Here is a 21,430-nt window from a genome sequence, read left to right on the forward strand (position 1 = left end):
GGCGTTTTTGTAAAATAAAATAAAATAAAACTGGAGCCTTCCTAAAAAAAAGGCTTTTTTGGGGTGTCCTGGTTTTTACTTATTGAAATATGGCAACCCTACAATGGTAAATTGACTTTATGGGATAACCTGATTGAAGATAAAGGGAGGCAAACATTATTATGGAAGAAACCTCATGGTGCAGTGACTTGAATGCCTCTGTGTTGAGCTTTTAAATGCCTTATTGTTTTCTTTGTTGGCACAAAATAAGAGCCAAGTAAGGAAGATAATGGAAAGCCTCTCTTATAAGGCAGTGGTTAGGGCAGTGGTTTTCAAAGGTGCCATGATGGTGCCATGCAGGAAAGTAAGGGAAGTGTGGCAGGAAGATTCAAGGCCAATAAAGGAAACATTTAAACATTTCAGTGCAGCATAGCATGGTATTGTATCGAAATATATCTATTTTTTAATCTTTTCAAAATGAGAGCCAGAGCATCAAGTGATGCTGAGGGCAATCTCCTCCTATAAATGAGATTACCCTTGGAGACATCAATGTAAATAATGACAATGTGCTGTTCTCTTTGACATGGGGGTGGGATTAAGATTTTTATTGAAAGCGGTTCTCCGTGTGATTGCTACGTGTCTATGGAAGCTGGGCCTTTGGAACTGAACGAGCTTCCGGCGACAACAACAACAACAACAAGAAGCAGCAGCAAGCAGCGCTCGGCCGCTTCCCGCGTTTCCGTGGCAACCGCAAGCGTCCGCTGCACCCCAGCGCGCCTGCGCGGGACTCTCTTTCTCGAGGGCCCCGGAAGCACTTACGGCGGAAGTGGGCGATGGAAGCGCCGCTCGGACAGAGGCGGAGGCGGGTAGGTCTCTCGTTCGCCTGGGGGGGGGGGATATAAAGGAAAGGGGTTGCTGAGCGAGGGGGCGAGCTGGGAGTGGGGTGGGGCCGCAAAGCATGGGTATCCCCCACTCCACACACCTGTATCCCCTGTATCGAGGATGGGGGTGGGATAAGGTGCCTCTTCCTCTTCTTTTTTCTTCTCCTCTCCCCCCCCTGAACATTTCTGGAGGGGTTATTTGCACGGAATTGTGAAGCTGCGGCGGCTCCCTCCGCGGCTGCGCTTTAGGTGGCCATTCCCCTCGTCGTCGTTTGATTGTTTCTCAAGCTGGTTTCTCCAGCTGTTGTTGGACTACATCTCCCATCATCCCTGGCCACTGGTCCTGCTAGCTTGGGATGGTGGGAGTTGTAGTCCAAAAGCAGCTGGAGACCCATTAATTAAATGAAATGCAGATATACTTAATATCAGGGTTTTTTCCCTAAAAAAAAAGTTTGGGGATACTCTTTTTCCTGTTATTGTTGTTGTTTAGTCGTGTCCGACTCTTCGTGACTCCATGGACCAGAGCACGCCAGGCACTCCTGTCTTCCACTGCCTCCTGCAGTTTGGTCAAACTCATGCTGGGAACTTCGAGAACACTGTCCAACCATCTCGTCCTCTGCCATCCCCTTCTCCTTGTGCCCTCCCTCTTCCCCAACATCAGGGTCTTTCCCAGGGAGTCTTCTCTTCTCATGAGGTAGCCAAAGTATTGGAGCCTCAGCTTCAGGATCTGTCCTTCCAGTGAGCACTCAGGGCTGATTTCCTTAAGAATGGATAGGCTTGATCTTCTTGCAGTCCATGGGACTCTCAAGAGTCTCCTCCAGCACCAGAATTCAAAAGCATCAATTCTTTGGTGATCAGCCTTCTTTATGGTCCAGCTCTCACTTCCGTACATCACTACTGGGAAAACCATAGCTTTAACTATACGGACCTTTGTTGGCTAGGTGATGTCTCTGCTTTTTAAGATGCTAGCTAGGCTTGTCATTGCTTTCGTCGTTACATAGTGCGCATTTGTTTCTCAAGCTTGGGGCTCCAGCTCTTGTTGGACTACATCTCCCATCATCACTGGTCCTGCTAGCTGGGATGGTGGGAGTTGTAGTCCAAAAGCAGCTGGAGACCCATGTTTGGGAAACACTGATCTAATTAAATGAAATGCAGGTACATTAAAATATTAAAATATTAAAATGTAGCCTCATCACAGGAGGAGAAGGAAAGGAAAAAAGAAAGAGAGGGAGGGAATCAAATTGGTTCCAAGCCAAAGGCCAGGCGGAACAACTCTGTCTTACAGGCCCTGCGGAAAGAAATCAGATCCTGCAGGGCCCTGGTCTCATGAGGCAAAGTGTTCCACCAGGCTGGAGCCAGTGTTGAAAAGGCCCTGGCTCTGGTTGAAGCCAATCTAACTTCCTTAGGGCCCGGGACCACTAGGGTGTTGCTATTTATGGACCTTGAGGCTCTTCGTGGGGCATACCGGGAGAGGCGGTCCCGTAGGTACGAGGGTCCTAGGCCATGAAGGGCTTTAAAGGTCAAAACCAGCACCTTAAATCTGACCCAGTACTCCACCGGGAGCAGTGCAGGTGGAAAAGCACTGGCTGAATATGCTCCCATGGCAGAGACCCTGTGAGGAGCCTTGTTGCAGCATTCTGCACCCTCTGGAGTTTCTGGGTCAGCTTCAAGGGCAGCCCCGCGTAGAGCGAATTACAGTAGTCAAGCCTGGAGATGACCGTCGCATGGATCACTGTGGCCAGGTCGGGGCGGGAAAGGTAAGGGACCATAGAATGTAAATAGAATGCCTTATATATTTTTGCAATAAGTGCTTTTCCTCTTCTCTCACCTATTCTAGAGTGCCTTAAACATGGACACAGGAAACTGAAAGTGCTTTTCTGTGCCCAACTCCAAAAACATCATTTTTGGATGTTGTCATTGGGCTCCAGTCATGATGGTAAGATTTTTCTCTCTTCTGCTGTCAGATTCTGGTTTCTGAAATGCATGCTTGGGACAGCGGAGAATAAATTAACTGTGTCTTCTCTTTTTATTATATGTAATTAAATTTAAAACATTGTTCTATAAGGCGTGTTCAAACCTTGGTCAGATTAAACCACGGTGTAGTAGACCAAGAATGCTACATCTGAACCAGTTCAGGGCTTTTCAAGATGATAGTGAAATGTGGATAGTGAACAGAGGAGCCAGGTGTGCAGCATCTTAAGATCTTTCTTGAGGCTCCTCTCTTTTCTAGTGAACACTTGCAAGCAAGATGGCGTGAAAGCGTTATTTGCTGATTGTTGTGCAGTAGATTACAGTGGTGCCTCGCAAGATCGTCTAGCGGTTTTTTCGTCTTGCGAAGCAAGCCCATTGACAGATTAGCGGATTAGCGCTTTTAGCGGCTTTTAGCAGCTTATCTGCTGATCGGATCAGCTGATAAGCGCCTTAGTGGCTTAGAAAAAGGGGGGGAAAGGAAAAAAAACCAACAGGAACTCGCAAGACATTGTCGTCTTGCGAAGCAAGCCCATAGGAGATTCGTTTTGCGAAGCACCTCCAAAACGGAAAACTCTTTCGTCTAGCGAGTTTTCTGTCTTGCGAGGCATTCGTCTTGCGGGGCACCACTGTATACAGGCAGTGACCCATTTGCATTACGTTCTGGACTTCCATGTGCTTCAACCACACTGCCCTGTTCTTCCCCTTTTTGTGACTTTTGGGGTCTCTTGGATCCAGGCCTATGCACGGTTGCACACATTTTGGACAAGCGTAAAATGGCCGTTGCCCGTATAGCAAGATATGTGTGAGTGCTGTAGACATGTCTGTTTGCCTCTGTCAGTCACTATACTAATAGAGTACAGTCTTGGATGGATGAAATAAAAAGCAAGATGCAAATCTGATGGAAAACTACTTTTAAGTCCTGCTACTAGTTAGTGACAAGTGATGAAAAGCCAAGAACAGCCCATTTCATCACCAACTTTTCCAGTATTGCCTGAGGTTATTAATACAACTATCTCCATTTTTGTGAATATAGTTTAAGATTATTTTCTTTATCTTGTACTAACAAGCTTTATGGAGCACATGCAGTTGTGTATCTTATTATAATAAAAAAATCATATGGTCCTTTCTTCCAAGTTCTCCTGTCTAGGAAGTGAATTCTTAGTTGTGATTAAGCATTAATGTTAACACCAATGTTAATTGTGGGTTAGGATACCCAGGCTTCCTGTTTAACCCTGATTTAAAATTAGCGTTAGTTCTGTCTTGAAACCATAATTTCAAAACATAGTTTAACAAGAGTCTTGTTCAGCCATATTTAACAACAGTTCTGACATGCTTAACTTTTAAAAGAAGAACCAGAGAATTTGCTGTCAAGGCGGGAGAGAGCAGCCTGCTCATGGTCTCTTAAGCATATGTCTGCATCAGACTATAGTATAGGCATTGCCAGCTATACATCTGCTTTGAGGTCGCTGCTGCTGACAAAAACCACAATGTAAGCAAACTTGTGCTTGTCTCAAATATTGTCTTAATTGTCTGCGACTGGATGATTGTTGATAACTTATTGCTTGCTCTCAAGTCCTAATTATATTTACTCAGAAGTCTGATTAATTTTCATGAGATTTGCTTCTAGGTAACTACACTACTAAATAAGGTATTTGTAATAATTGGTCAGAACACTTTATCTGGTGAAAAAATGATAGAATTAATAAATATTATATGATACTATCGGTGTTTGAAATTAGCCAGGGGCCAGGTGCATTTTGCACCTGAATATTGACCCCTTGTGACCAAGTGTGTCAGGACCCAGGTGTCAGGATCGCATCTGGCATCTCCACTATCTGGAAGGGCATGCCTGGGGATCATTGATTATTGATTGTTTTCACACGCTAATACCCCATCCTGTAGAATTCTGTCAGTTCTATTTTATCTGCACAATCAGAATGAATTTCAGGAACCAAAAAGTTATATTGAAAAATATGGCTTTAGAGCCATTTCCCCCCAAAATGGCAACTAGGCATTCCACTTTGGTGACTAACCCTGGTTTAAGGATCCATTTGGTGCCTAGAGTTTCTAACACTGGGAACTATTTTATATCGGATGATATAGTACAAGAATCTATATTAACATATGCTTTCTAAGAAAGGTCTTTTTATCATTTTGCAGCAGCAGGCTTTAGAACTTGCATTGGATCGTGCTGAGGTAAGTAGTAGATTGTATGAATTGCACACATTTAATGTTACATTTAATAATCATCTGCATTGTACCAAAGTTTCCCCAGTTATTCAGAACACTGTACAGAAAATAAATTTCATAAACTGAAAATGTAATAGAAGAGGAAGAGATCTATCACTCATTTTTTAATTTAATGCAAACATACACACTCCTAAATCCCCTAAAGCAGTTTGCATATCTTTGTACCACTAAGCTTATTTGTGTGGGTTTTCTTTTTTCAGTATATCATTGAAAGTGCACGCCAGAGGCCTCCCAAACGAAAATATTTATCCAGTGGGAGGTAAGAATTATTTAGTGCCTCTTTTTTACTTCAACAGCCAAAATGGTTACTGAATTGTGTTTCCTCTTCACAATTTTAGGAAATCTGTGTTTCAAAAATTATATGAACTATATCTGGAAGAATGCGATAAAGAGCCTGAAATAAAGGTAAGTGGGACTTATTTGCCAAGCACTCACTCCGTTACTGTCTTGCTGGTGGTCTGCACTAGAGCTCTGATAAGCCCCGCTTTCATTTTGTGTAATTAATATTTATATACTGCTTTTTAAAAAAAAAGCTATTAAAGGAATTGGCATTTTCACGCAATGCCCAGTGTCAACTGAGGTTCTGACTTGGTGTTGAGGATGGGGAGAAGCAACACCTCCCTGAAAGTAAAATCCAAAAGCAATATAGTCCAGCTAGAATGTGTGCTTCTCCACATAGTTCTTCCCAGAGGCAGTTTACTGGATTGGCAGGTTACTAGATTGAAGGGCGCATGGTGGTTCTGGCCATCATGGCTTTGGTGGTACAGCAAAGAGCACTTATTTCCTAGATCTGATCTGAGAGTAGAGCAGATAACAATGTCTGGGTGAGATTAGGACCGCTCCTGCCATGTAGGTCTTCCTACAGATTTGTTGGCAGGTAGAACCTTGAGCAATGCTAAATGACTCCTTCCTTATAGAATCGAGTTTGGAAACTGTGGCCCTCCAAATGTTGAACTCCCATCAGCCCCAGCCTGCATAGCATAAGGTCAGAGATGTTGGGAGTTGTAGGACCAGAGGTTCCCCATCCCATCTATAGAAGGTGATGAGGAAAGCCCTCTTTGTGAGGGATAATCTAAAACCCCACAGCCCTTATTTTTCAGCAGGAGGAGTCTGACACTCTTTTGGGAAGCGATCAAGAGATTGTAGTTCTGAACAGGGCAACATTCTATGAAAATGCCTTGCAGCAAACGCACGCTAAAGCCTCGTTTTCTTAGTGGATGGTTTTATTAACTCAGGAAAGTGGCGGTGTTAAATTATTTTGAGAGATTCAAAGCAGTTCTTAAAACCTTCAAATAAATGAAGGTGCGCCAACTTTGTTGAATAAAAGTAGGTTGAGGGGGCGCTGCAGAACCTCTATTTGTTGCCTTGAGTTCCGTGGAAGAGAGGAAAGGATATACCGTACATGTAATAGATAAACAGTAAACATAATTATTTGTTATTGGGAAGTGGAGTGGATAGGAATGGTAGAAGGCAGGACGAGTGTAGTAGCGGGTGAAATTGTCCTTTGGGGAAAGAAGTCTCCTATTCTTGGCTCTACCTTCACCAGGAGAGCAGAGTGAATAATTTGTCCCTAGGCTTTTCTCAAGAATGTTCCAAAAGATCGAGCCCTTCCCTTTTTGTTTCTTTCCCTGCAACCATTAGTTCTTCAGCACATAGAATGAAATGTTACTTATGAAACCGAGGTAGACTTAGTAAGGTAATTATAGTGAATAGCTGCTCGTTTCCGTGTTCGTTATTTCATGTTGTTAGTAAACAGTGTTAGCTCCTGGATTCGTTGTTATCATGAGTGTCACCCATTTTGAAACAGAAGCTGAGGCGAAATGTGAACTTGTTGGAGAAGCTGGTTTTGCAAGAGACATTGTCATGCCTAGTAGTGAACCTGTATCCAGGAAACGAAGGCTATTCGCTGATGCTGAGAGGGAAGAATGGGTCAGGTAAAGTTAACACTAAATAGCTGTTAACCTCCTGATTGTGCCTTAAAATAAACAGTGCTTCAAGTTGCTGGTTTTATTAAAAACTCTTTTGTGCTATTACTGTCTTTAGCTGAGAATACATCTGTTTAAAGCCTGATATGATCTTCAGGCCTCTGTGTGTCTGTTTGAATTCTTCCAGCTACTGGATTTTGTTTTACTTAGTAGAAGAAAGACCATGGCTGTCTTTCTCTTGATCGGGGTGGCTAACCAGTGTGCCCCTATCCCCAGATTTTTTCCTCACCACCCCCCTGAGTTTTTTCTCACCATGCCCTCAAAGTTGTCATTGGGGAAAAAGGAATTTTTTGCTGGATAGATAGACAGACAGACAGACTGCTCCTTGGGATCCTCCACTGCCACAATGTACAGTACTCCCAAGACCTTTCTGAAACGTACCCTTTTTAAAAATTACTGACTACTCCCATTTATTCATATATTAAATTGTACTGATCGCACCTGTTGTGACGCCAAAAGTATTTTTGTGACCACTGCCCCCGAGACTGTTAAAAATGTGCCCTTTACATTTTCTGGCCACGTCCACTTTTAAACATTTTGGCTGTGCCACCTTGACATGCTTCCCCCCACGAGAGTTGGCAGTGTGGCCTTGACTAGAACGAAGGTTGGCCACCCCTGTTCTGGATAATCCATTCATTTAAAGCATTTTTAACCAGCCTCTCTGTGAGGTAGGTTGTTACGTATCAGAATCACAATTTTGTAAGTTAAATATGTGTTGTTGTTTTCTTTTTGCCAGAAAGGAATAATTGTGAAAGCAAATACTTCACACGCATATTCATAGTCAAATGCATTCTTTTAACGCAGATTCAGAAACCATTCGACTTCCTTATGAAGAGGGAGAATTGCTTGAATATTTGGATGCAGAGGAGCTGCCTCCTATTTTAGTTGATCTCCTGGAGAAATCACAGGTTTGAAAGACTTTGAAATGGTGTTTCTGGTTTTGTTTTAGTGGTTGAGGGGTAGTGGAAGTAGCAGTAACAGTATGTGTGTGTGTGGGGGGGTGTCTATCAATATGGCTGAACCAGAACTTGTCATGCCATGCTTTCTGAGGTTGCTAGGAGCTGTGATTCAGCAGCCTTTGGAGGACCAAGGGTTCCCCATTCCTGCTGTATATAGTATATGTTCAACTAACTGACCAAATTCAGTGCTGAAGCAATGATTCTTCAACATCAGCTTCGTTGGATTGGCCATGTTGTGCGGATGCCTGATTATCGTCTTGCAAAGCAACTACTCTATTCCGAACTTAAAAATGGAAAGCATAATGCTGGTGGTCAACAAAAGAGGTTTAAAGACTCTCTCAAAGCAAATCTTTAAAAATGTAGTATAAACCCCGACAACTGGGAAACACTGGCCTGCGAGCGCTCCAATTGGAAAACAGCCTTTCCCAAAGGTGTCATGGACTTTGAAGACACTCAAACTCAGCACGCAAGGGAGAAACGTACTAAGAGGAAGGCATGCTTGACAAATCCACACCGTGATCAACTCCCGCCCGGAAACCAATGTCCCCACTGTGGAAGGACGTGTGGATCCAGAATTGGCCTCCACAGTCACTTACGGACTCATTGTTAAAACCATGTTTATAGAAGGCAATCTTACTCAGCTACGAGGGATCGCCAAAGAAGAAGGAGTATATGTTCAACTAACTGACCAAATTCGCTATCCTGTCTGGAGACCAAACTACCATTTGGGTTCTAAAACTATGGTTACAACAAACCACAGTTTGGCATAATGTCTAAACTGAGCACTAGTATAAAATTAAAAATTTCAAAACTTATGAGCGACGCTTGAAAAATATTTCTAACCCTTAAAAACAAGCACCAGTTTTTACATAATTTGGTTATTGTCCTTGTTAAGTTTAATAATAATAATAATAATAATATAATAATAATATAAATAGAGTTTAAAAAAAGAGAGATGAAGTATTCCCAGAGATCTAAAGATCTGTTTAGTTCCAGGTATAAATATATGGAAATGCTGATACGTACATTTTTGTTTGCTTTTAAACAGATAAATATTTTTCATTGTGGCTGCGTCATAACAGAAATACGTGACTATAGACAATCTGGTAATCTCAAATCTCCAACATACCAAAGCAAGTACATACTTCTGCGCCCAACAATGCAGGTAAACAACTCGTGTTTTTCAGCTTTGGTGTTGCTCTTATTTTTTTAAAAAACAATCCTGATGCATCGTATTTAGAAATCCTGTACTTCACAAGTAATGAAAGGTTTGCCTCATTTTTCTAGACCTTGATTTGTGATGTGCATTCCATTACAAGCGACAACCACAAATGGACACAGGTAACAAACGTGGCAGCTAAAGGAGTTGGTTTCACTAGTGTGGTAGTTTCCTAGTATTATGGTATATTGTGATGATAATTTCTGGTGCAGTATGGTCTTCCAACCCCAGGAAAGGCCATCTTGTTCAGTGGCATAAAGGTCTACTAGGAGATGAATAGGCCTAGGTTTCAGTGAAGTGGCAAGGTTATGTCTGGGCTCTGCTAGAGGTCTCAAGTGATTTAATTCAGTGCCATAGATAGATAGATAGATAGATAGATAGATAGATAGATATTTAAAACCCTTCCAGATAAGATTGGAAAGCAAGCATGTTGGAGAAAAGGCTAGTTTAGAGTCTTCCCTGACATCTTCTTTGTGCTGGAAATAATAGTCTTTGTGCTGGAAATGTTTTGTATGAAGGAAAATTTGCTCAAGACCCGACCCTGCGGTTTGCCACTTCAGTGAGAATATGTCCTAGTGAGTTGGAGGACTAGAACTATTTTGCATGATTCTGTTTATTAATATCAATATTAGGCAGAATCCAGAACATTTCTTCTGCAAGATCTGTTTGTATTGTGGGAGTTCAAGATCCTCTTAACACATCCCGTGCCATGGGAGGGGGGCAGGAGCTGGCCTTCCGGGCAGCTTTGGGGGTTGCCCATAAGGGGCTGCAGCAGGAAAGAGGAGGCTGATATGCCTTGTTGCCCAAGTAGAATTCCACCTGACCACATCTGTAATTATTGTTACCCACGCTCCACCCTAAGGTCCCATTGAGATGATGGATGGCAGAAAGGGGCTTGTGTGCATGCTCTGATTTTTAAGTGATGCTCACATGTGCAATTTCAAATTGGGAATCTTCCAAAGTTTCTGTTAATAGAAATTTCAGTTTAGATTATTGAAACTTTGGCAAGAACCATAGTAGTTCTGAAGAGAGGAGAGCGATATCAGATTTTTGGGCAATTGTGTTTGCTGGTCCCTTCTCTCAAACACAATCTTAAGTCCCTGCGATATGAAAGTATAATAATCACTTAGATTACAAGTCGAGAACAGCTGTTTCACACTGTGCATACACTCAACTATCATGTATGTCAATGCCAAAAATACTGTTCAAATATTTACAAATACTGTTTAAAATATTTGTAACGTGCAGCCAGTCCTATGCATGCTTATTTATTTTTAAAAAAATATTTATCTGTTGAAATGGTTTGCCACAATAAAACATAAAACTGTACCGTAAACACCATATAAAAAGGTTAAAAACAGGCATCAATTAACCATTGTGGAAAGACGTACTTTAGTTGCAGGGTGTTCAGCAAGCGTTCAAAAGCTGGCACAGAAGTTGCCTGCTGTGTACTTGAAAATAAGTCCTATTGAGTTAAATGGGACTTACTCCCAAGTAAATGTGTATAGGATTGCAGTCTTTACTGCAGAGTTTTAGAACACTCTCTGTATTATAGGAAGACAAACTCCTGCTAGAAAGCCAACTGATACTGGCTACAGCAGAACCTCTGTGTCTGGATCCTTCAATTGCAGTAACTTGCACAGCGAACAGACTTCATTATAACAAGCAGAAGATGAATACTCGCCCAATGAAAAGGTATCGGAAAGTCATAATCTACTGGTCCTTGATTTATAAAGTCTGGTTGAACGGAATAGGCTGCTTTAACGGGGGAAAGTTATTTGTTGTTATTTGTTCGAAGAACATTTTAGTTGATCTTAAGAATCTGTTCAAAGACCTGGAATGTCTGTAGAAATTTCTCCCAGAACAAACACCCTTAACATTTTGTTTGGAGCAGAACACATTTGTGATGAACAGTGATCATTAAAAAAAAAAGAATCACTCACCAGTCCCTGGAATTGCATCATTAGATAGCTCTTTGAGTGAATGCAAGCTTTAGAGCATGGGTAGGCAACCTAAGGGACGCGGGTGGCACTGTGGGTTAAACCACAGAGCCTAGGACTTGCCGATCAGAAGGTCGGCAGTTCAAATCCCTGTGACAGGGTGAGCCCCTGTTGCTCAGTCCCTGCTCCTGCCCACCTAGCAGTTCGAAAGCATGCCAAAGTGCAAGTAGATAAATAGGTACCGTTCTGGCGGGAAGGTAATCGGTGTTTCCGTTTCACTGCTCTGGTTTGCCAGAAGCGGCTTAGTCATGCTGGCCACTAATCCGGAAGCTGTACGCCGGCTCCCTCAGCCATAAAGCGAGATGAGTGGCGCAACCCCAGAGACGGCACAACTGGACCTATTGGTCAGGGGTCCCTATTACACCCCACTAAAATAAATTCAACCCCTTATTCAACCCCTCAGCTGAGAGGTTTCTTCTGTGAGGTGATGTGACCAGAGTGTAGACATGGTCTTTCTTTCTTAGTTCATTATCTGTTGTATTTCGCCTAGAGACATCTGTATGGATGATTATTAGTAAATAATAATTATTCAGCCCAAGCTCAGCCGGTGGCCTGTTGCCATGACAGAAATTGAAACCTCATTTGCCGCTGGAAAATTGCCCCTGAGAAGTGACTTCCCGTTTCCATTTGCAGAGAAGTTACACACAAAAATACAGTGGTGCCTCGCAAGATGAAATTAATTCGTTCCGCAAGTCTCTTCGTCTTGCGAGTTTTTCGTCTTGCGATGCACGGTTTCCCATAGGAATGCATTGAAAATCAATTAATGCGTTCCTAGGGAAACCGCCTTCAGACCAGGTCCGGGGACAGTCTGTCCCCGGACCTCTTCTGAAGGCTGGGGGGGGGGCAAGGGCTTTTCTTCCCACCCCCAGCATTTTAAAAAACCCCGGGACAGCGGAGGACTTCTCCGCTGTCCGGGCGATCTTAAAATGCTGGCAGGCGGCATTTTAAAATCGCCCCAGGACAGCGGAGGACTTCTCCGCTGTCCGGGGCGATTTAAAAGCCCCTGGGAAGGCAGGCAGGGGGGACAAAGACTTTCGCCCCCCGCCCGCCTTCAGAAGGTGTTCCCGCCCCGCCGCCCGGCTTCGGAGGAGGTCCAAGGACAGTGGGGAAGACGCGCTGCGCTTCCCCGCTGTCCCGGATATTTCCCTATGGGCTGTCGTCTTGCGAAGCAAGCCCATAGGGAAATTCGTCTTGCGAAGCGCCTCCAAAACGGAAAACCCTTTCGTCTAGCGGGTTTTCCGTCTTGCGAGGCGTTCGTCTTGCGAGGTACCACTGTAGTGACTACTGTTTTAGGGCCTATATGGGCAGTCCTCTTTCCGCATACAATGTCCATTGAAAGAAATGGCAGTCTTCCATCACATACCATAATGTCTCAGAAGCATTTCAGGCTTCAGCTCAGCAGGCTGGCAGTGCAGTCAAGCCATTGGGTTGACACTGGATTAACTAGTGAAAAGAGAAATATTGACAACTCACTGGCCATAATGTCTCTTGAGAACTGGTATGCCTTTCCTGTATATCTGGTATCGGACACACAGTAAATTAGGTACCTATCCGCACAGTGCCTTTCATGCTGGATTATCTGCTATGAAAGAGGATGCCTGGCCTCTCTAGCAAGCTGGTATGAAAATTTTCCAAACTGCCTGTATTCTTTCCGTTAATATTGTCAATATTTTACAGGTGCTTCAAGAGATACTCCAGGTCATCTCTGAATCGGCAGCAGGAGGTGTCTCACTGTACAACACCACCGCAGCTCAGGTTGTTTGATTATTTGCAGAAAAGAAAGGAAAAGAAGGGAGCCCAGCAGTACGACCTCAAAATTTCCAAAGCTGGAAATGTATGCATGTTTTTAAAAGACAGCACATTAGATAATTAGATAATCTTACTTACTCCGATAACTATTGTTCATTTAAATATTTGGTTTCCTTTTTTCCAGTGTGTGGATATGTGGAAACAGAATCCTTGCTATTTGACGGCGCCGTCTGAAGTGGATGTAAGTGCATAGATTTCTGGAACATGCCGAGATGAGTAAAATTTGTCATTCATAGGGTTGTATCCAAAGCTGTCAGTCTTCTGATGGAGCTCTGGCCCAGGAGCTTGTACATACAGATCTGTACATGCCAATGTAATCTCTCTGCTTCTGAAACATCTTGTTCAAGAAGTTCTGCTTATATAAGTCGGCCTACTAGCAGAACAAGTTCAACACTACCTCTGTTTAGCACAGCAGAACAAGTTCAACACTACCTCTGTTTAGCATAGCTGCTGGTTGGACGTCGCTCATTTTCATTCTCTTCTGAAAAGAAGACAGATCCCAGTCTTTAAGAATAAATTGGCTAGCTTAAGAAGAAGAACATTTAAAAATGAAAACTTCTAGATTTTAAATCAGATTAATTACACCGTTTTTGTAAGGCCTGTTAAAATAAGTGAACATGTAAGAGCCATTATTTAAAGGATGTATTATATTTGAAGAGGGTGGGATCTGTCAAGATACAAACTGGACTGAAAACGTGAGGTTTATAATCATGCCTGTTCTGGGAATTCTTTTTCTCCCACTTGTAAGGATCATCACAACTCAATAAACCCTCATTAGGATTCTCTTGCCTTCACTCTCTGAACCCATCAGTATGATTATAATTCTTTTTTCAATTATAAGGACATTTATGCTCCTCATCCACATCTTTAATCTGCTCTCATTTTAATTTACTGATCTCTTAACTGTTTCTGAAGGTGGAAAAATACGCCAAAGTGGAAAAATCTATCAAACCTGATGACTCACAACCCAGTGTCTGGCCCGCTCATGTGAGTAATAGTAGATTGCTTGCTAACCTTTTCGATAATTAAGAGACTTCGTGTTCTAAAAGATAGGAACACAGAGAACAATCAGTACTTGAATGTGTTTAGGTGAGTAAGGGAAGGCTCTAGGAATCATTTCAAATTGTTATTAGGAAATACGGGGAAATGGGTCTTGTGACTTTTTCAGGAGTGCGGTTACATGTCATTGAGAGGTAACTGCTGTTGCTGCTGTTGATTGTGCAACTAAAACCAACATGGATCTGTAGTCTTCTCTGTTCATGAGCCATGTCTCACATTGAGCCTCAGAAGCAACTGCCTCTGAATTAGGGTGTTTGATCAGTTAGACCTCCCAAGTCGGTGGGATTGGTAGCAGCTTAAAATGTGATATTTTTTTTTAGCAAATTCAAACCACTTTGTGTACTCCATGTACTTCTCATCAATTATGTGGTCAGTTGCTCTGTGTTGTTTCATTTCTACCACCATCCCTTCTCAGTTTTTTAAAAATACAGTTTAACTCAGGGATTTGATTTGCCCCTATTAAAATGAATGAGAAACTGAAACCATTAGACTGTCCTCAGCAGCTTCTCAAAATCAGGGTGGGAAAAATAACGACTTTCCGCCCGTATCGTGAATCCTATATTTTTGTTGTTAGGTTGTTAGATCTCTCTCTCCCCCCCCCCATTTTTGTTGTTTTTTCCTCAGTACATTATTGTGGTGATACCCAAAGTTGGTGCAGATTCGTTGAAATTGATAGACAAACTGGGTAGACAAGGATTTTTCCTTTGCCCAAATTGCTAGCCTATATTGAATGTGCCTTGTACGCACAATGAAACCCTCTCGGAGCAGAACTGCCTTTCTGCTGTTTGGGTTCAGAAACCCAGCAAGGAGGAGGAAGTTTTAAGTCTTTGCTGAATATGAAACTGATGAGATTAGAAGCATACAGGTCTCTATCTGAGTTGCAGAACAAGTTCTTCTATTCAGTATTGGGACAGAAGCAGTAGGGTAGACTCTTACAAAAGGCATGGACATTTGTAGCTTCACTTAGCTGTGTGGTTAACTTGGGTGGCAACTTTGCAGCCAGCAAAGATTGTCACCTCAGCAATGTCTAGGCAATACGATGACCATGTACATACGCAATAGACAATCTTTATAGAATTCCTTCAAACCATAACAAGTACCATAACAAGTACAAAATGAAGTCTTTAGTCTCATAGTCTGAAAGTCTCTGAAAATCTTTAAATGAAGCGAGGTACCAGACTTTGTACGATGAAAGCCAAGCTGTGAAGCTTTGTGTATTCAGCAAATATGATGTCCAACACTGAACAGTGATTCCGGATGTTGACTACTGTTTCGTAGAATTCTTCGCCAGCATGGTGGGAGGATATAGAATTGCTTCATAAACCCATCTTATTTCGAATGAATGTATGTAAATGAAAATATCAAATGCTGTGGAACAGTGCTTATGTAATAATGTGACTACAAAGTCTGGTACCTCGCTTCATTTAAAGATTTTCAGAGACTTTGAGACTAAAGATTTCATTTTGTACTTGTTATGGTTTGAAGGAATTCTATAAAGATTGCCTATTGCGTGTGTACATGGTCATCATATTGCCTAGACATTGCTGACATTTTCTTTGCAACACAGGGGTTTGTTTGGTTACCTATTGCTGTACCATGGCCAGAAGGATGTCACCTGGCAAGAGTTCTCTTGCAGCTCATTACCATAGCTGCTTTCCTCTGCTCCCTGAAACTGCTCAAATAGTGGCCCATTTGGAACTCATTTCGAGACAGGCCTAAAGGCACTGATACTCTGGTGCAGCAATAAAACTGCTAGCATATTTGCAAAGCTAAGCAGGGACAAGGATGGTTTCACATTGGATGGGGGACCGCTTGTTGAGATTCTTGCATCGCTGGGGGATGGACCAGATGACCTTTGGGTTGTCCCTTCCAACTCTACAATTCTGTGATTCTATTCTTCCTCTATAATTAACTTGGAAGCAAAATTTAAAAATGTACACCCTGCCTCTTCTCTCAAGGGCTCTCCAGCGGTTTGTCTCCTTTTAATCTGTGAATTGGAGGGATCTTTTGAAATGGTCTGCTTGTATCAATATTTCTCTCTTTGACAGGAAGTAAAAGATGATTATGTATTCGAATGCGAAGTTGGCAGTCACCTTCAGAAAACAAAACTGACCATTTTTCAGTCATTGGGAAATCCATTATACTATGGTAAAATACAAGTGATTAAAAATGACGAAGACAATGAGAGTTCAACAATTCCATCACAGTAAGTGGCCTTCATCTTAAATTTTGGAGAAAAACACATATTTTATCATTTTGGACACATTTATGTGGATTTATAGAAAATGGCATTTCTTTGTTTTTCAGAAAAATAAATTTTACCTGTTACTGTTTGAGTTAGTGAAGAAATGAGGATTAGTGCAGGAAGACAGCTAGCCAGCTCCTTCAGCACAGGAGCCATACTGAGTTAGACCTTGCAGCCCAGTATTCTTTTCCAAAAGTCTTCTGACAAAAATCTCTGGTACAATCAAGCTGAGCCTCAAGGCAACAGACCTTCCCCTGTTGCTCATTCCCAGTATCTAATATTTTGAAATACACAGCTTCTGAATATAAAGAAGCCTCCATTTGCAGCAATGACTAATAGTCGTTTTATTTATTCCATTTATATTGCTTCTGTTCTCAAGGAGCTCAAGGCGATGTACATGCTTCTCTGTCTCTCTCTCTCTCCACCCGCCATGAAAAATGTTTGGCTGAAAGATGGTGACTTCCCCAAGGTTACTGTGCGAACTTCAGGGCTGAGTGGGAATTTGGACTAATGTGCTATATTGAATGTAGAATGCAGAATGTTCCACCAGCGCAAGGATTTTTCCTGAGCAGTGGAATGTTTTGCTCCTCTCCTCTCCCTGAGCTCCCCCTAATTCTGGTCTGGGGTTTGCCCAACCCTCCAGAACAGGTTTGGGGGTGGTATGGGGTGTGCAGGGGGGCAAGGGGCAAAGCCCTATTGTGTTAGTGCTAGCCCAAATATCTAGTTGAATAGTATTGGTGTTTTGCAGCCAGACCTTAGCAGAGCATACACAGAGTTCCAGAAAGCAATCAGTTGCAGGCAGGATGGACGAAGCAGGAACAGATGCTGCTACTAGTAACTTGGTTACTTATACAGATAGGTAGCCGTGTTGGTCTGCCATAGTCAAAATAAAAAAATTCCTTCCAGTAGCATCTTAAAGACCAACTAAGTTAGTTCTTGGTATCTGAAGAAGTGTGCATGCACACGAAAGCTCATACCAAGAACTAACTTAGTTGGTCTTTAAGGTGCTACTGGAAGGATTTTTTTTATTTTGGTTACTTATAGGTGTTTATTATTTACAGCAGACTCTACAAGTTACTACAGTGGTACCTCGGGTTACATACGCTTCAGGTTACATATGCTTCAGGTTACAGACTCTGCTAACTCAGAAATAGTGCTTCAGGTAAAGAACTTTGCTTCAGGATAAGAACAGAAATCGGGCTCCGGCGGTGCGGCAGCAGCAGGAGGCCCCATTAGCTAAAGTGGTGCTTTAGGTTAAGAACAGTTTCAGGTTAAGAACGGACCTCCGGAACGAATTAAGTACTTAACCTGAGGTACCACTGTATATACAAGAACAGATACACTGATCTTAACTAGTACTCTCTTAACAAACTCCAAACGGCTCTCAAAACACCACACTGACCAACAGCAAACATTCCAGTCAGTAAGGTCATAAATCATTATGCCTGTGTGAGCCCTTAACCAATGGAGAAGCTGTTTCCAGGCTTCCATATCTCCAGGCAGGTAACTCCTCTCTGCTCAGTCATCTTGGCTGTCGGCCAACTCTTAATTGACTCTGTGTGAAGCTGCAGAGAACTGCACGTAGTCAAAAATCCCAACAAATAGTTCCCCAAATTTACAGTCCTAATCAACGCTCTAATTAAACTCTTAAGCATTAGTCCACACTGGCTTTATAATAGTGTCCACCTCAACTGATCAGATGTATGTCAACTCTTCTTTTTGCCTTAAACAAATCTTTAATTCCTGTATTGTGTCCCCTACAGTTTTCTTATTGGCTCAAAGACAGAGGCAGAAAGGTAAGGGGTTCATCAGTATTTTTGTGATTCATGCTTTGTGATTCAGTATTTTCCATTCATGCTTCTTAGCGCTAGAATTAACATTGGTCCATCTGACCTGCATTTTCCGAGTTTATTTCCCAACTTTGCTGTTGGAACACTTTGGGCTGGATCCATGGAAGGAGATCCCATGGAAAGGGACTGGCAGAAGCTGACTTTGGGGCCCTCTCTTGCTTACCTGCTCACTGAAAAGCCGCTCTCAAGGGTAGGAAGACCTGGGAAATGAAGCGTGCTTGGTCTGGGGGAAGGGGGAATCCCTAAATATCAGAAGGAGACCCTTAGGAAAGAAATAAGCTTTTTATTGGCCAGTCAAGGGGAGGAAGAGGTAGAAAAGTCAGCTTCCTCCAGCTCACACTTCCATGGGCATTACTCACACTTTTATACAAACAGTATATGTACATTTATTTATTTTCAAAGGGACTCCTGGTGGTACTAGGTGAAAGTCGCCAAAGCATCTTTCACTCTTCTTTGTGTCCTGTAGCTGAAATATTTCTTACATATTACTGAAACCCTTTTGTTACTGCAATTCTGGGGAGGGCAAAATTTCATCCCTCTAATAAGGCAAGGCAATTTGTCATCTAATCGTACTCCTGTAATGGAACCTGGCTGCTGTTCCTTTAATTATGCAACGCTAACTTCATTAGTCATTTATTGTCTCTCTTTAGATATTTCTTGTTTTGCTAAGAACTGAGTTCTCCTGCAGAATCTTATTAGGCAGCTTTCCGAGCTGTGTTTGTTTTCTGTTCCATCCTCCTTTCATACTTGAATGTATACCCTTGCTCACTAGCAAGCTTTCATCCCTGAACAGTCTGCACCCTTTAGCAGTGTGCTTTGAGTGGCTCTTCTCCTGCTCCCAGATCAGCTACGTGGAAGATGCCTGCAACTAACCGCCACCTCTATGGCAAGACTCTTGCTCCTGCCGTAGTCTTCAGATTGATAGCGACCCTCCGTTTTCTTTGTCCTCTTCTTCAGAATGAATTCTGTTCCTGAGATCTATGAACTCAGTGCCATGAGGCCAGCCCTTCAAATGTTGCAGGGCTCCAACTCGTGTCAGCCTCAGCATGGGCAGTGGTCAGGGATGATGGGAGTTGTAGTCTTGCAACATCTGGAGGGCCACCATTTTCCCATCCTGGTTTTAGATCAATAGCTATCAATAGACTAGCTTCCGTGGTTATTGCTGGTTGATTTCTGCATGACAGCCTGAGGATTTTTATTTTATTTTTTACAGAATTTGGAAAAACAACAGGCACATAATCCAAACGCTCTTATTTTCTCTAGCCCTTAATGGTTTCAGCACGGTGTTTAGAAACAAAATGAATCTCTGATAGCTCAGTTTGTAGAGCATCAGACCCTTAACTTCAGGGTGGTGGGTTTGAGTCCCATGTTGGGCAAAAGATTTCTGCATTGCAGGGGGTTGGACTAGATGACCCCCTATGGTCCCTTCCAACTCTATGGTTATGTGATTCTGTTGGTTTATTTTTTTTAAAAACCTTCAGTGTTCATGGGAGAGTTTCACCCTCTACATGTTACCGTGCTCATCCATCCCCTGGTTGTCTTTATTTGTTTTGCATGCGCCTCCTCATTGTGCTGCTTTTTGTACTATCCCAACCCCATCTGCTTCTCAAAATAAATATTGAGCTTGGGAGAAGAGGGTGCCAAATTAGACTGTATTTGTAAAACAGAAGAATTTGAAAAAATTGAGTAAAATCTGCTCATGTCACTTTAATTATCGTTGAATCTTAGGTATGGTCTTTTACTTCAGTTCCATAATTTGTTGATTGGAAGTAATGAATAGAGAAAATGCAAGAATATAGAAGCCTCTGCATTGTTTTGGTTCTGGAGATGCCTTCACCTAGGACTTATGTGATCTCATGAATGACCTCTGCTTAATGTTACGTTACAGAGTAGTCAATCAGTACCAGGAGCTAGTTCAAAACGAAGCTAAATGCCCAGTGAAAATGCTTCACAACTCCTGCGGATCTGTCCATCTAAGCCAGCTCTCTCCTGGGAAGGAAATGGAAGTAAGTTATTAATGAATGAATGAAATGACACCTTTGTAACTCTTTAAAAAATGCAGTGATTCCATAGGATTCCATTTAATCTCAAGTTTACACAACAGGGACAATCACCCCCCCCCCCAGGACTTTTTAACTGCTTGGCTTTTGCCCCATCCACTTTCTTCTATCTTAAGACTCTGCTTTTCCCGATATGCGTGAATGAGAGCGATGAGGATAGGGCTAAATCTGTCCACTGGTGAAATTTTGGCCCCTTTTAATTACATCTTCAAGTACAACCCCAGTAATTTGCGTGAAAGAACCAAATCAGCCCCAGCCAGCATAACCCAACGCCCTGTTCTGTTTCCTGAGCAGTCTGAAACATTTTCAGAATGTTGGGAGAGTCGGGTGGAATGCCGGAAACTAGTCTTAAAATAGAGGTACCAGTGAATTAGGGACCGGTGTTTTGCAGAATCAAAAATTAGGAACTTGGGTGTTCATTCTCCTGTCAAATTGAGAAAGGGAAGAACGAAAAAGGATGAAAGCTGGAAGAAAAGGTTGACATCTAGTAAGAAGGGTTGTTGTTTTTTTGTTTTGCTTCTAGCAGCCAGAGAGTGTGTCAGGCTATATTCAGTCTTCAGTGCTGGGTAAAGGTGTGAAGCATCGACCACCTCCCATCAAACTACCTTCAAGTTCAGGAAGTAGCTCTTCAGGTAATTGTTGGTTTTTTTTAAAAAAAATAGTAGGATAAGAGAGCAGAAAACATCATATCTGGCAACCAGTGTTCCCCTTTGCTTTCAGATAGTGCATGGGTAAGCAAGTCTAAAAAGCCCAGGACACAATTTTTCACGGCTCTCTAGCGGCTATGGTGACTCATTTACCAGAAGCAATATGTTTAGTGTTTGGAGGCGTATTACTCGATTCTGGCCAAACAAAGCCTCCTGATGTATATTTTGCTCAAGGAGACTTAGTTTGATCAGAATCGAATATACTCTTCCACAGTTAACTCTAAATATATTACTTCTGGTAAGTGAGCCCCCAAAGCTGCTAGAGAGCTGTGAAAATTTGTGTCCTGGGCTTTTTAGACTTATCTACCCATGTACCATATTTTTCGCCCCATAGGACACACTTTTTCACCTCCAAAAATGAAGGGGAAATGTGTGTGTGTCCTATGGGGCGAATGCAGGCTTTGCATTAGCTTCAGCTTTCCTACCCCTTTGTTTCTCCTTTGTTTCAATTACTTC

At 42.4% G+C, this 21,430-nt stretch overlaps 1 protein-coding gene across 9 annotated transcripts in view; it reads left to right on the forward strand.

Moving 5' to 3' along the window:
- The first annotated feature begins 756 nt into the window (after nt 1–756).
- The window catches only part of SUPT20H (SPT20 homolog, SAGA complex component), a 36,122-nt gene continuing 15,448 nt past the window's right edge, over nt 757–21,430 (forward strand). For 3 of the 9 annotated variants that reach the window (XR_014520921.1, XM_083483367.1, XM_083483374.1), the window contains exons 1-17: nt 758–845; nt 2,698–2,796; nt 4,992–5,027; nt 5,282–5,340; nt 5,420–5,486; nt 6,889–7,015; nt 7,871–7,974; nt 9,074–9,190; nt 9,313–9,366; nt 10,800–10,939; nt 12,922–13,078; nt 13,178–13,234; nt 13,969–14,040; nt 16,161–16,318; nt 18,121–18,153; nt 20,096–20,213; nt 20,791–20,899. Coding sequence is in view for 8 of the 9 variants with exons in the window: in XM_083483367.1 (XP_083339493.1) it covers nt 2,791–2,796; nt 4,992–5,027; nt 5,282–5,340; nt 5,420–5,486; nt 6,889–7,015; nt 7,871–7,974; nt 9,074–9,190; nt 9,313–9,366; nt 10,800–10,939; nt 12,922–13,078; nt 13,178–13,234; nt 13,969–14,040; nt 16,161–16,318; nt 18,121–18,153; nt 20,096–20,213; nt 20,791–20,899 (1,414 nt within the window). In the remaining variant the exon portion in view is untranslated. Of the gene's footprint in view, nt 846–2,691; nt 2,797–4,991; nt 5,028–5,281; nt 5,341–5,419; nt 5,487–6,888; nt 7,016–7,870; nt 7,975–9,073; nt 9,191–9,312; nt 9,367–10,799; nt 10,940–12,921; nt 13,079–13,177; nt 13,235–13,968; nt 14,041–16,160; nt 16,319–18,120; nt 18,154–20,095; nt 20,214–20,790; nt 20,900–21,430 lie in introns of those variants that run through there. The other 6 variants (XM_083483369.1, XM_083483372.1, XM_083483373.1 and 3 more) reach the window with 4 other exon arrangements.

The sequence above is a fragment of the Podarcis liolepis genome (genome assembly GCF_965112155.1).
Source record: "Podarcis liolepis genome assembly, chromosome: 17".
NCBI lineage: Eukaryota > Metazoa > Chordata > Lepidosauria > Squamata > Lacertidae > Podarcis > Podarcis liolepis.